A 12,433-nucleotide genomic window follows, 5' to 3' on the forward strand; every position below is an offset into this window, starting at 1 on the left:
GAGCTGAATTTCAAACGCCACGTGTGGCCCGTGCGCACTGGACTGGGCGGCCCCGCGCCCCACCCCGCCCCAGAGCCCACCCGGGCCCCTGAAATGAGCCACTACAGACAACGGTACTTTTCCAATGATAGCTTTTTCTTTTCTTTTCTTTTTTTTATGAAAAAGATCACACAGAATTCGCCAACAAACAAAATTCCAAAAGAAACTTAAAAAAAAAAAAAAAGGAAAACAATAATTCCCCCAAAAAACAAAACCGAAGTCTGGCTTTTCCTTCCCTTAAGATTGTCTGGACGAGGCCGCCCGGCCCTGGGCGCGGGGCGCTAAGTGCCGGCGGGGCAGCTCGCTCGCCCCTCAGCCTCTGCTCTCCCTAACTCTCTCCATCCTGGGGGCGAGGACAGGACACCTGGGCGGGCGGGGTGTGCTGGGGACGGGGGCCCGTGAAGCTGGGTGCTAGACACTCACGATCTAACAGGAAATAAAAAATAATATTCTGCACGTCAGAATGTGTTCGTTTTTTTTTTATAATTTCATAGCTATTTTTCACAGTTTTAAAAAGTTTATATTTATATATATTTATATATATTTATCTTTATATATATAATTAAAAAGTGGCCTCCTGGAAAGGCGTATGATACAGGGCAGGGCTCGTGGCCGGTACAATAAAACTGTACAGGTCCCGAGGGCCGCCTCCTCTGGGCGGCGGCGAGGCCTGCAGCACCATGGGGTTGTCTGTAGTGTGAGGCTCGGGGCCCCCTCCCGGGCTCCGTCCCCCGAGTCCAGGCCGTCCTGAGGGAGGAGGCCGGCCCACGGCGGGAGGCTTGGGGTGGGCTCCATGCCAAGGGGGCAGGACTGGGGAGCTCCGGGGGGACTGCGGGTGGCCCACGAATGACCCCCAGTGCCGCGGCCCGGGCTGGGGGGCCCGCCTGCTGAGGGCGACAAGGTGCTGGAGGGAGGCCCCGAGGGGGGCGGGCAGAGCCCCACGCTGGCAGCGGAGGGGAGCCCCTGTCCTGGGGCCACCGAGGAGTTGGGAAAGGGGGCTGGGGACGTGTGCACATGTGCGCACACACGTGCATGCATACAGGCACACACATGTACACACTCACGCGCGCCAGGGCACCCACGGGCACACTCGCATGCACACACCCGACGCACGTGGCCCCCGAGCCATGGCAGTGATGGTGAGGGGCCCTGGGTGGCAGGCGGGCGCGGGCGCTCAGCAGAGCACGGGCACGCCGTCGGTGGAGAAAATCATGCCCGTGGTGGGCTCGTAGGTGCCCGCGAGGTAGTACAGGCCCTCGCTGTCCTGGTACTTCTTGGTCTTGAGCATCTGCTCGTACTGCTCCAGGCCCACCACCAGGCACTTGTGCGACACCGTCTGCACATCATTCTCGTCCACGTGGGAGGACTGGTACAGGGCACGCTGCGGGCATGATGGGCGGCGTCAGGGGACAGGAAGACCCCCCGGTCCAGAGGACCAGAGAAAGCCTTGAAGGCAGAGAGCCAGAGACCGAGAGAGACAGACCCCCCCCCCCGAGAGACACAGAGACGGAGAGACACAAAGACACAGAGAGACCCAGAGACAGAGAAAACCCCAGAGACTGAGACACAAAGAGAGAGACACAGAGATACCCAGAGACAGAGAGAGAATACCAGAGACTGAGAGACACAGAGACAAAGAGACAGAGTCAGAGACACATAAAGACACAGAGACACCTAGAGACAGAGAGAGACTCAGAGGCCAAGAGACACAGAGATGGAGACTCAGAGACAGAGAGATCCCCAGAGAAACCCAGAGACTGAGAGACAGAGACCCAGAGACATACAGACCCCCAGAGAGACCCAGACTGAAAGAGACAGAGCCTGGGAGACAGAGACCAAGAGAGACACAGACCCCTGAAGAGTAAGAGCCGGAAAGCGACAGACAGAGGCAGGACCCGGCAGGGCAGCCCGGGGACCGGAGGCTGGGGCCCGCCCTCCTACCTCCATGAAGTCCTTCCTCTGGCTGGAGGCCCGCAGGGCCGCGGGGAGGCTGCGGCCGGACTTCTGGTCCCAGTGCTGCGGGCGACAGACGGGGCGGTGTGAGCCCGGCCGGCCCCACCCGCCCCGCCCCGCCCCGCCCCGCCCCGCCCCGGCCCGGCGCCCACCTGGCCCTCGTGCAGGCGCTTGCCCGGGCTGGTCTCCTCGGGGTGGTAGAACCACTTGACGCGGACCACCATGTTGCTGCCCCAGGACTCCCACATGCTCTGGATGCGGCCGATGTAGGGCAGGTTGGGGCGGCCGGCCGACAGGAAGACGGCGCAGTCGCCGATTCGGATCATCTCCTTGCCGCGCACGATGGCCTTGTAGAAGAGCTTGCGGGCCTTGCCCTTCATGCCGCGGCGCTGCGGGACACGGCGGTCAGGGCGCGAGGCGGCCACGGGCCAGGCAGCCCCTTCCTGCTCTAACCGGGGCCCTCTCATCTCCGGCACCCGGCGTCCCCAAGAGGGACTCCGTTTACACTCAGCCTCGCGCAGCTAAGCGGGTCTGTTCCAGAGCCATGCGGGCCAGGGCCGCCCCGAGGCCGCGGACCCTGCTCCCGCCGCTGGCCTTCGAGGCCCGGCAGCCCCTGCTCTGATCCCCACTTCCCAACAGGGCGGGGAGGGCCGGGGAGGAGACGGGGATAGCGAAGCCACGGGGCTCGCTCATGGCTCCACCTCCCCCGGCCATCTCACGTGTGGGGGCCACCACAAAGCACTGATTCATTCAACACACCCCCGGGGGGCCACAGAGCTCGCCACTCACTGCGTAGCCTCCACCTACACTGCCACAAAGGGCGCAGGGGCTCGGCATGACTCAACCCTCCATGGCCTGACCAGGGGCGCGGGAGCAAGGGGCACGGGCTGAGGGCTGTCCTTGGGACGTCAACGCCCAGGCATGGCCGACTGCCCCTGGAGAGGGAAGCTGCTGACGAAGGGCAGAGCCCAGGCCCACAGGATCCAGCACTGGGCCCACGTCTGCCAGGCTGCCAGGCCCCACGACAGGCTGGGCGTTTGTTTATTCACTCAACAAACATCTCCTGCAGTCTCCTCGGTACCTGAGCCTGGGCTGGCACTGGGACAGATGTGCAGGCTCTGAGAAGGGACCTAGCACAGCACCAGACAGCTCCAGGGCCTGTCACTGTCCCTAGGGGACGCCCCTGTCCTGACCCATGAACCCAAACCCAAGCAAAGCTCTGCCCTCCTGCGGAACAGGCATTTGCTCTCCTCAAACCAAGTCCTAAAAGTCATTTTCCCTTCTCACACTGGCTGCCAGGTGGCTCAATGGCAGTTTTGTTGCCTAAATAGTAGAAACCTCCATGCCAATTTCCTACCTAGCCAGCAGCCCCTTTTCTGCCTTTAATTCACTGGATTCCTGGTGGTGACAGGCTTTCTGATGTCCGAATAGCTAATTTCATGTGTTCCGTAAACTGCTCAAATTCTTTCCAGTTCAAGGCGTGGAGTAAATCAGTTCAAGATGAGAGCAACAGCTCAGACTCCTAAAGCGACTCTTTGACAGCAGCCAGGTTTCTGGCACCCAGCGGCTACTCCCCTTCCCACAGGGCCCACCCCGGTCCACAGGGTTCCCCAGTGGGGCTGATCCCATCCCTGGGGTGGGCACAGGACTCAGTCTGGCCAGTCCAAACATCCCATCCTCCTCCTGGAAAGTGTGATTGGCTCAGGGGTAGGGTGAGGACCCAAGCCACAGACATTCCACCAACTTTAGCCTGAACCCTTGGGACAAAGATACTTCCTTCCTGCTGTCACTTCTGAGCTGGTCGATCGTGAGCTGAAAGCTACTGGGGCTGCCTGAGAAGGAGACCAGTAGAAAGGAAGGAGAAACTGAAGCCTGGAGCACAGACCCAAGAGTGAGTCTGAAGACAGCCTTTGAGCCCCTGGATCCAGCTGTACCTGAAGCCAAACACCCCTGGACTTTTTTATTAAAGAGGCCAGTAAGTTTGGCCCTGTCCTCTGTTCTCTGCAGCTGTAAGGCCCTCAGTGACACTAACATTGGAACTTGCAAATGGCAGATGCTAAAATAAGGAATGGGTCGGTCACCATGGGGGCAGGACAGCAAGGATGTGCCTGTCCTTGGCTCAGAAGTTGTCACCACTTGGATGCCCCCTCAATAAAGCACCTGCAGGATGAGAGCTCCAGGGGGCCCAGTCTGGAATGTCTGGGTGAGGCTCCTTACAGAAGATCCTCGAGAATCTATATGTCAACTTTGCTGTCTCAAGAGGTGGCCTTGCCTAGAGAGGCTCTTTTGGCCTGGAGCCAGCAACGCAAGAGTGTGGGACGTCAGCTACCCCTTGTCCTGCAGGGCGGAGAAGCAGGGCACCCACCCCAGGTTCTAGTCAGGGCCTCAAAGGCAGGGTGGCCTAAGGAGAGCAGGAGCGGGAGGTGGGGAGCCCTCCTGGACCTCCTGCCTAGGGGCACAGCCTGGGGCAGATGGAGCTGTCCTCTCCCACTGGGCGGGGGGCGGAGTCTAAGTGTCCTTGAGGGTGTGGGAGGGCCTACAAGCTGCTAAGACAGAACCCAAAGCTAGAGTCTTGATTCAGACCATCCCTCGACTGTTCTGGCCTTGCTGACACACACCAGGGAGCTGAGAGAACACAAACACACCAGACGCTTCCCGAGCTCTTAAGAGGGGTGTTGCCAGAGACCCCACAAGCTCACTGCTGTCAACCCCCAAGGCCCTGGCTCGCCTGGCAGGACCACCTCAGGAGAGGTACAAAGCCCACAGGGCATCTGCTCCCAGCCCATCTCAGGGCGGCCTCCAAGGACTCTGGCCCAGCGACATGGATGCGGCGGGCAAAGCTGGCCGCTGTGCCTGTGGACAAGCTCACGTGGCTGGAGGACAAAAGCCCACAGGCTCTTCCTGTCCAGGGACATGGGACAGACTGGTGACTATAAAAGAGTTCCTCTCCTGCCCGTGGAAGCTCCGTGTGTGCGCATGAGTGCGCATGTGTGTACGTGCGTACATTCATGTACCTGTATGCATGTGTACACGTATGCGTGTGCATATGTACATACATGCGTTGAGTGTGTGCATGCATAAGTTTATGCATGCGGGTGTATGCATGTGTGCCTGTATATACGTGCACATATGGCTGTGTGTGCATGTGCACATGTGCATGTATGACTGCATGCACGTATAGGGCTGTGTGTATTGCACACATGTGCATGTGTGTTTGTGCCCACGTGTGTTGCACGTCCACATGTGCAGGCGGCAGGCAGGCACAGGGAGGGTCCAGAGGGCTCCTCCTAGAGAACTAGCCGTCCTCTACATAGGGTGTCCTGGTGACCCAGCCCCGGCCAGTCAGAAGGCTCTGCCTCTCAAGCCACCCTGGTCAGCTCAGGGGCGCGCACGGGGACAGAAGGGCCCTCTGCTGTGGCCACTAGTAGCGGGGCCGGAGGCCAGCAGCACTCCGCCAGGGGAGGTTGAATAGCAGCCGAAATGAAGCGAACGCCAAGGAAACCAGGCTGTTTGGCCAGGAGGTTTCGAGAGCCCAGCTGCGTGGGCCTCAACAGCCACGCACTGGCCCTGGCACGCGGTCGGGCCTGGGCCCTGCAGGGGATGGCCGGTGCGGGGCCTGGAGGGCCTGCTGCTCTAAGGACATGGGCTCTGCGGCCACCGGAGCTGAGTGTCCCCGGGTGCCGACACTCAGCGTGCCATCCACAAGGGGGGTCCCGGCAGCTCGCCCCAGCCCTCCACCACAGACGAGGGGGAAGGAAGGGTGGGCCGGCGACAGTCAGCCACCAAAGGCAGGTAGCGCCCCCAGCCCGCGTGCCCGCGCTACCTGGGTGGGCTTGCCGAACCACTTCCACAGCTGGCGCGCAGGCAGGAAGGCGGCGATCTTGGGCCGGTTCTCCACTGACGGCAGGCGCTGCCGCTTGGCCAGCTCCTTGGTGGTGGGCAGGTGGACGCCCTCTCTCTTTTTGGGGCGGCTCTTGGCCCCGGCCCCGGCCTGAGCCTTGGGCTGCAGAGGCTGCGGGGGCTGCGGCGGGGGGGCCTGGGGCGCGGGCGCCGGCGCCTTCTTGCCCGGGGAGTGGGCCGAGGAGCGCGCCTTGCCAGTCTGCTTGGGGGCCTTGCTGGGGAGGGCTGGCGGGGCGGAGGGACCGGCCGCGGGGGCAGGGGCCGCCTCATCGTCCGAGCTGCAGGAAGAATCGTCTGTGGTGGAGGAGGAGGAGGAGGAGGAGGAGGAGGAAGAGGAGGAGGACGACGAGGAGGAGGAGGAAGAGGACGAGGACGAGGAGGAAGATGAGGACGAGGAGGACGACGAGGAGGAGGAGGAAGAAGAGGAGGACGAGGAGGAGGACGAGGAAGAAGAGGAGGACGAGGAGGAGGCCCTGGAGCTGGAGGCCCCGCAGTTCCGGCCCCCGCCGCCCCGGCCTTCCTCCTCTCCCTCTGTCTCCGAGCTGCTGCTGCTGCTGCTGCCACTGTCGCTGCTGCTGCTGCTGCCACTGTCGCTGCTGCTGCTGCTGCTCTCCGACTCCTCGGCCCCGTCCTGCTCAGCCTGGCCCTTGTCCGGGCTCTTGGGGTTCCCCGAGTCCTCGAACGTGAGCCCACCTCCGGGCTCCTGGGCCAGGTCGCCGTCCCCGGCCTTGGGCCGGGCCGCCTTGGGCTCGCTGCCGCCCGCTGCCGGGGGGTAGCCGCCCAGGCCCAGGAGGGTCTTGGGCTCCTGCCAGCCCCCAGCCCCGGGGTCCTCCCGCAGAAGCAGAGCTTCCTTGGCCTTCTTGCTTTTGGGTGACGTTACACCCTCATGGTCCAGCTTGACGAGCAGCTCGGCCTCCTCCCCGGGCCTCCGAGTGCCCTTGGTGGCCGACTCCTCAGCAGCCCGGGCCTTCTTGGGCTTGGGGCGGGTGGCGGGCATGGTGATGGGCATGGCAACGAAGGGGGCCGGGGCCAGGGTGGTGGCGGTGGGGGCCGGCAGCTCCCCAAAGGGCTCGGGGGCCGGGCAGCTGGCGAAGGTGGGCGGCGCCGGGCTGGGCTGAGGGGGTGTTGGGCGAGCCTTGGGGGCTTTGGCCCGCTTGTCTGCGGGTTCTGGAGGGCTCTTCTTGGAACTTGGGGTACTGATCGGCTCTAGGGCCAACGGGGCACTAGGGACCTCATCTGTGGAGCCCCCCTCCTCCAGGACGGCAGTTCTGTCTAGAAGAGAGAAGGAAAGAACAGATGTGAGGCCAGAGTGCGGGTTCGCCGAGCCAGAGAGCCTGCCCAGCGCTGCTCTGCCAGCCTGTGCCCTCTGTGGGCCTCGGGGCCGCGGCTCTCGCATCCCAGTCATCCCATGCATCGTGACCCTAAAGGGGCCCTTGGTGGCCTTGGCTCTTTGCCTGAAGCCCTCTTCTTTACACTCTGGAGCAAACAGGCCCTGGGTGCACCTCGGCTCCGCCTCCCTGAGCTTTAGCGCCTCACCGGTCACAGCGGTCCAAGAGCAGAGGCCCCACGGGGCGGGAGTGGTCTCTGTGCCGAGTGCCCGCCCCCACCTGCCCTGCCCCTGCGTCTCCACTGGGCAAGGCCTGGGCCACCTACCACCCTTGGCTTTGGCGCTGGGTTTCCGCCCGCGCCCTCGCGCCTTGGCGCCGGGCTCCTCGGACCCTGGCGCGCCCCCGTCTTTGCTGTCCCCGGTATCTTTGCTGGTCTTCCGGCTGCGGCGCTTGGCGCTCGGCACCAGGAGGGCCGGGGACGGCTCAGCACCTGCAGGGCAGGACAGACAGACAGTGGCTCAGGCCCGGGTCTCCACTCCCCCAACCGCAGGAGCGTTGTCTGTCATGGGGAGCAAGGATGGGGAGGAACCTCACGGCACTGTGTGGCTGACCCCCCTCGGCCTGCCTGGATAGGCTGTGTGGTTGGGGTGGGGGGCCCGTCTGCAGGGACTCAGCTCAGGTGTCTGTACACACCAGCAGCTCAGTGGAGGCTCCCCGAAGGCGTGCCCGGGCAGGGGCTGAGAAGAAATGCTGACTTGTGTTTTTTATGATTCCCGTGGAGTGGTGCTCAAAACCACTGAGGTTCTGGACCCCTGAAGTCAGGCAGTCCTAGCTGAAGTCCTAGAGGTCCGAGTCCTAGCTCTGCCCCTAACTAGTCATGGGACCACGGCTAAGTCATTTTACCTCTCTAAACCTGAGTTTTGTACTGGTTAGTCAAAGGGGAGAGTATTTCTGGACACACAGGACAGAGCCAAGAATTCAGCGCTATCATGGACCTACAGAGCACAGAAATGTCAACAACTACTGATGGCTCCCACAGCCCGGGCCGCCTGGCCTCATGGGCCACGGGGTGCAGACCCAGGGAGCTCTGGGATCCCCTCCTCTGAACCCGTTCTGGGAGCCTCCACCCACGGTTTCTGCCATTTCCATCCCCTGGGTGCAAGTGGTCCAAAAGGCAGACAGAGCCCAGAGCCAGGCTCCGAGGGAAGCGAGGCGAGGGCCTGGGGTCGGCCCCCAGCCTAGGCAGCAGGACCACCACTCACACTGGATCTTATAGTCGGGAGGCAGGAGGCGGATGTGTGAGAGCGGAATTCTCCCTGTGTCTCCATCGTCGAACTCCACAGTGATCAGGTCCCCGTCGTCCTCGAGGCCCAGCAAGCCTGTTGGAGGAGGGGCAGGGTCAGTGGAGGCCCACGGACAGCCAGCTCCTGGAGGCCATGAGAGCAGAACCAGCCAGTAAGTGGCCCTGGATGCAGGCTGTGTGAGGGCAGGCACGCAGTGTGCAGAACGCGGGCCTCAGAGCCACAGTCGCGACGAGAGCACTGGCTCCCCAGTCCAGCCGAGCATGTGTCCTGACTTTGGGGACATGTATCTGTGCCCACTTACTCCCAGGGCCCTTCCCAAAGCAACATTAAGCAACAGCAGAAGCGGGAACCATCAAGGACAGAGGGAGTGGGCAAGGGGATGCCAGCAGGTGACAGTGCCAGCGTCAGTGCCAGCGTTCCAGAAGACTGCATCTGCTTGGACAAGTGGGAAGCAACTTTGATCTCGGCTTTCTCTGCTCTGCCAGGGGCTTGGAAGGAGGCAATGCCAACAAAAAGGAAGCTGGTGTTCACAAGGGAAGCCCACCAAGGCTCGGGCCCTGGAGGCACCAAGCACCCCTGGAGGCGGGCACAAGGGACCCCAACGCGGGACAGGCTGAGGGCCGCACCACAGCAGGAACCGGGAGGTTTATGTCTGGGGAGAGTCTCTGACGGACCCTGGACACAGGGGAGGCACATGGGTGGGTGCCACACCAGCCAGGGTGACGGGAAAGCTCCTACTGAATAGTAACCCCCATTCCCAAGTGCCAGCCAAGTCCAGCTCCTGGGGGACAGAGGTCTTGGGCCACCTGACCGGCTGCTGGGGAAGAGCCACAGGTGCTGGCACTTGGGGTCCCTGACAAAACATTCCTGCCCACCAGTGTCCGGAGGCCTTGCCCACACAGAGAACTCCCAATCTGCTTGATTAGGATCTCCAGAGATGCAAGGTCGGCCTCTAATGAGAGGCAGACATGGAACAGAGAGGGGAGGGCAGCTCAAGAAGGAACACAGAACCCAGAGAGGTGGCAAGGGAGACCTGGGAGGAAGGGAGCCAAAGAAATCTAAAATGAAAACAACAGGTCCTCAGAGAAATTCAAAAAAAGGGAATGTACCCAGGAAACAAAAAGAGGTTACAGAAAAAAAAGGAACACTCAAAGAAGAAGAACAAACTTAGGAATCTTTTAAATGATAGCAGAAATTTCAAAAACACAAGAGAATAGAAAGGCCAGAAGGTAAAGTTGGGGAGATCTCCCAGAAGGTTGAACAAAAACATAAAGGAAAAGGTAATGATAGGAAAAAAGCTACGAGCACTGAGGGCCATCAGACGAGTTTGAGTTCCAGGGAAAAGAGAGTAAATGAAGAAAAGAAATTCTCAAAGAAGCAATATGAGACGTTTCCAAGATGAAACGAAATTTGCTTCAAAATCAAAGGCCCCCCCAACTATCCAGCACACACACACAGACACAGACACACACACACACACATGAAAACTGCACGGAATTCCAGATCTAGGAGTAATGAGATCCCAAAAGCTTCCGGAGAGAAAAGGCAGGCCTCCTACAAAGACTTGGGAATAATCATGGCTTTGAACGTCTCAGACAGCACTGGACGCTAGATAAAAATGGAGCAGTGACTTTGAAATGACGGGGGAGGACGGTGTCAAGAAGTGGCCTAGGCAGACTCTAAACCCACCTCCTCCATGGACACGACAAATTCACAACCGCTCTGGGAACAATCACCCCTGAGAGAGAGCTGAAAACCGGATGACAAGAACCCCCACAACAAGGGACAGTGCTGACCAAGGTGGAAGAGGCGGAAATGCCTTTCTGGAGAGGAAAAAGCCACGTTCGAGCCGCAGCGCTTCACAGCCAGCGGGGAGTGAGGGAGCTGAGCGGGGGAGTGTTACCACCGTGAGCAGCTTTTGGACTCAGCACAATCAAGATGAGTGACATAATACCTGGCTTTGCTGGCTATTAACAACCACGGGGAATTCCCCCAGAAAAGCTATCTGACATAAAGGAACAAAAGCCAGCTCTTAAAGGGCCCATGCACAAATGCACCCATTTTGGAAAGCAACCTAAAATCACCAGAAAGAAAGGTGCACAGGCCTTTGGTGGAAAGAGACTCACCTGATGGGCTCTGGGTGTGTCTCAGTGAGAGGTGAGACCTCTCCAGGGACTGAGACATTGGCAGCAGCCATTACCACAACCTAGTCCAGGCGTGCTCACACAGGCGCTGGCAGACACCACTGAGGTTCTTACCCTGGCCTGTTAGCCCAGGGTCTGTCCCACCCACGAGAGCACTGATTTAATCCAGCTCAGCCAGGGCAGGCAGCCCACCCTAGGGACAGGCCCCATACGACAGCAAGCCCTCAGGCAACTTGTGGGCCTGCATAGGTGGGGTGCCTGGATCCTCTGCAGCCCAGCAAGTGGGTCCCCCTCTGTGGGGCAGGGCATGCATGAGGAGCAGGCCTGCATTGTTGGAGTGTGTGGGGCCACCACATCCACTTCAGTGGTTGGGGCGTGTACACGAGGCAGGACTGTGTTGATGGGGTGTGTGGCCCTGCAGGCAGTGGGGCTTGTCAGCTGCAGCAGACATGTGCTTCCCAAACAGCCACATAGGGCATCAGCCCCACCTTCCAAAGCATGAAACAATTGGATCTTCCTACGCCTGGGGCCAGCTCCATTCAGCTGCAATCCTGAGAGACCTGGTAAGAGCCTTGCAGGCTGGAGGCCTACGGCAATTGTAAGCCCCTGAACCTAGCAGCCATCCATGCTGGGGACCTACTCACTTATCAGAAAAACTGTAACAGGAATGTGCTATTAGACCTTGCAGCCAACTGTGCTGGGGCTCCTCATGCCTGACAAAGTGGCTGAAGGGACCATAGCAGCCACACGCAGCTGAACATTACAACCAGCCAGCCAGGGGGACAGCCTAGGCTCCCTGGGCACCTGCAGCAAGAGCAACCCTGCCACAACAGAAGGACACACGTAGCCCACACAGGCCACATTGCTGGAACATTTGGAACTCATGATGAGAGGGAAGCACATACTGAGCCTCACAAGGCGTTTCTTACACAAGGCCACCTCTCCAAGATGGGGAGATACAGCTGATCTACCTAATACATAGATAAAAGCACAGAAAAAGAGGCAAAATGAGGAGACAAAGGAATACGTTCCAAGTAAGAGAACAGGACAAAAGCTCAGAAAAAGAACTAAACGAAACAGAAATAAACAATCTACCTAACAACCAGTTCAAACAAAAAGTCATAAGGATGCTCACTGATCATGGGAGAAGGATGGATGAACTCAGTGAGAACTTCAACAAAGAATGGGAAAATATAAAAAAGAACCAATCAGAAATGAAGAAGACAATACAGGAACTGAAATGATGGGGGAAAATTATTTCCAGCCTAGAATTTATACCCAGCTCAACTATCTCTAAGGAATAGAACAGAACAGAGATTTCAGGCACACACGTACTTGAGGAATTTACCTCCCCCGGCCCTTTCTCAGAAAGCTTTGGAAAGATCCTCAACGACAATGAGGGAATGAGACAAGGAAGAGAAAGACACGGGTCCAACACAGGAGACAGACAGAATTCTGCGAATGATGGCACAGGCAAGTCCCAAGGGCAACAACACCCACGCAGCAGGCCTGGAAAGCAGCTAGCCCATCATGGTTCAGGGGACAGAAAGCTCTGGGAGACCAGAATCAGGACGAATTTTCACCATATTTTCACCATATTCTTGCCCAGCGTCCCTGCTCCCATCTTCTGGATATGTATGGATGTTAGGTGGACAAGGGGCGGACTGTTATGTGACTTTTTTTTTTTTTTTGATGCAACGAACATCCACATCCCCAACTCCTGGATGCGCTGGTTTTGCAATAGCGAGGGGTGCACCATTTGAGC

At 59.3% G+C, this 12,433-nt stretch overlaps 1 protein-coding gene across 7 annotated transcripts in view; it reads right to left on the bottom strand.

The window, feature by feature from the left end:
- Nucleotides 1-116: 116 nt before the first annotated feature.
- Nucleotides 117-12,433, bottom strand: part of TNRC18 (trinucleotide repeat containing 18) — an 84,152-nt gene continuing 71,835 nt past the window's right edge. For all 7 annotated transcript variants that reach the window (XM_023655199.2, XM_023655195.2, XM_023655194.2 and 4 more), the window contains 6 exons: nucleotides 8,483-8,599; nucleotides 7,546-7,710; nucleotides 5,816-7,164; nucleotides 2,145-2,381; nucleotides 1,981-2,055; nucleotides 117-1,420 (listed from right to left, as the gene is read on the bottom strand). In XM_023655199.2, coding sequence (XP_023510967.2) covers nucleotides 1,214-1,420; nucleotides 1,981-2,055; nucleotides 2,145-2,381; nucleotides 5,816-7,164; nucleotides 7,546-7,710; nucleotides 8,483-8,599 — 2,150 coding nt within the window. In that variant the 3' untranslated portion in view covers nucleotides 117-1,213. The remainder of the gene's footprint in view (nucleotides 1,421-1,980; nucleotides 2,056-2,144; nucleotides 2,382-5,815; nucleotides 7,165-7,545; nucleotides 7,711-8,482; nucleotides 8,600-12,433) is intronic.

This window comes from Equus caballus, chromosome 13, assembly GCF_041296265.1.
Source record: "Equus caballus isolate H_3958 breed thoroughbred chromosome 13, TB-T2T, whole genome shotgun sequence".
Taxonomy (NCBI): Eukaryota; Metazoa; Chordata; class Mammalia; order Perissodactyla; family Equidae; genus Equus; species Equus caballus.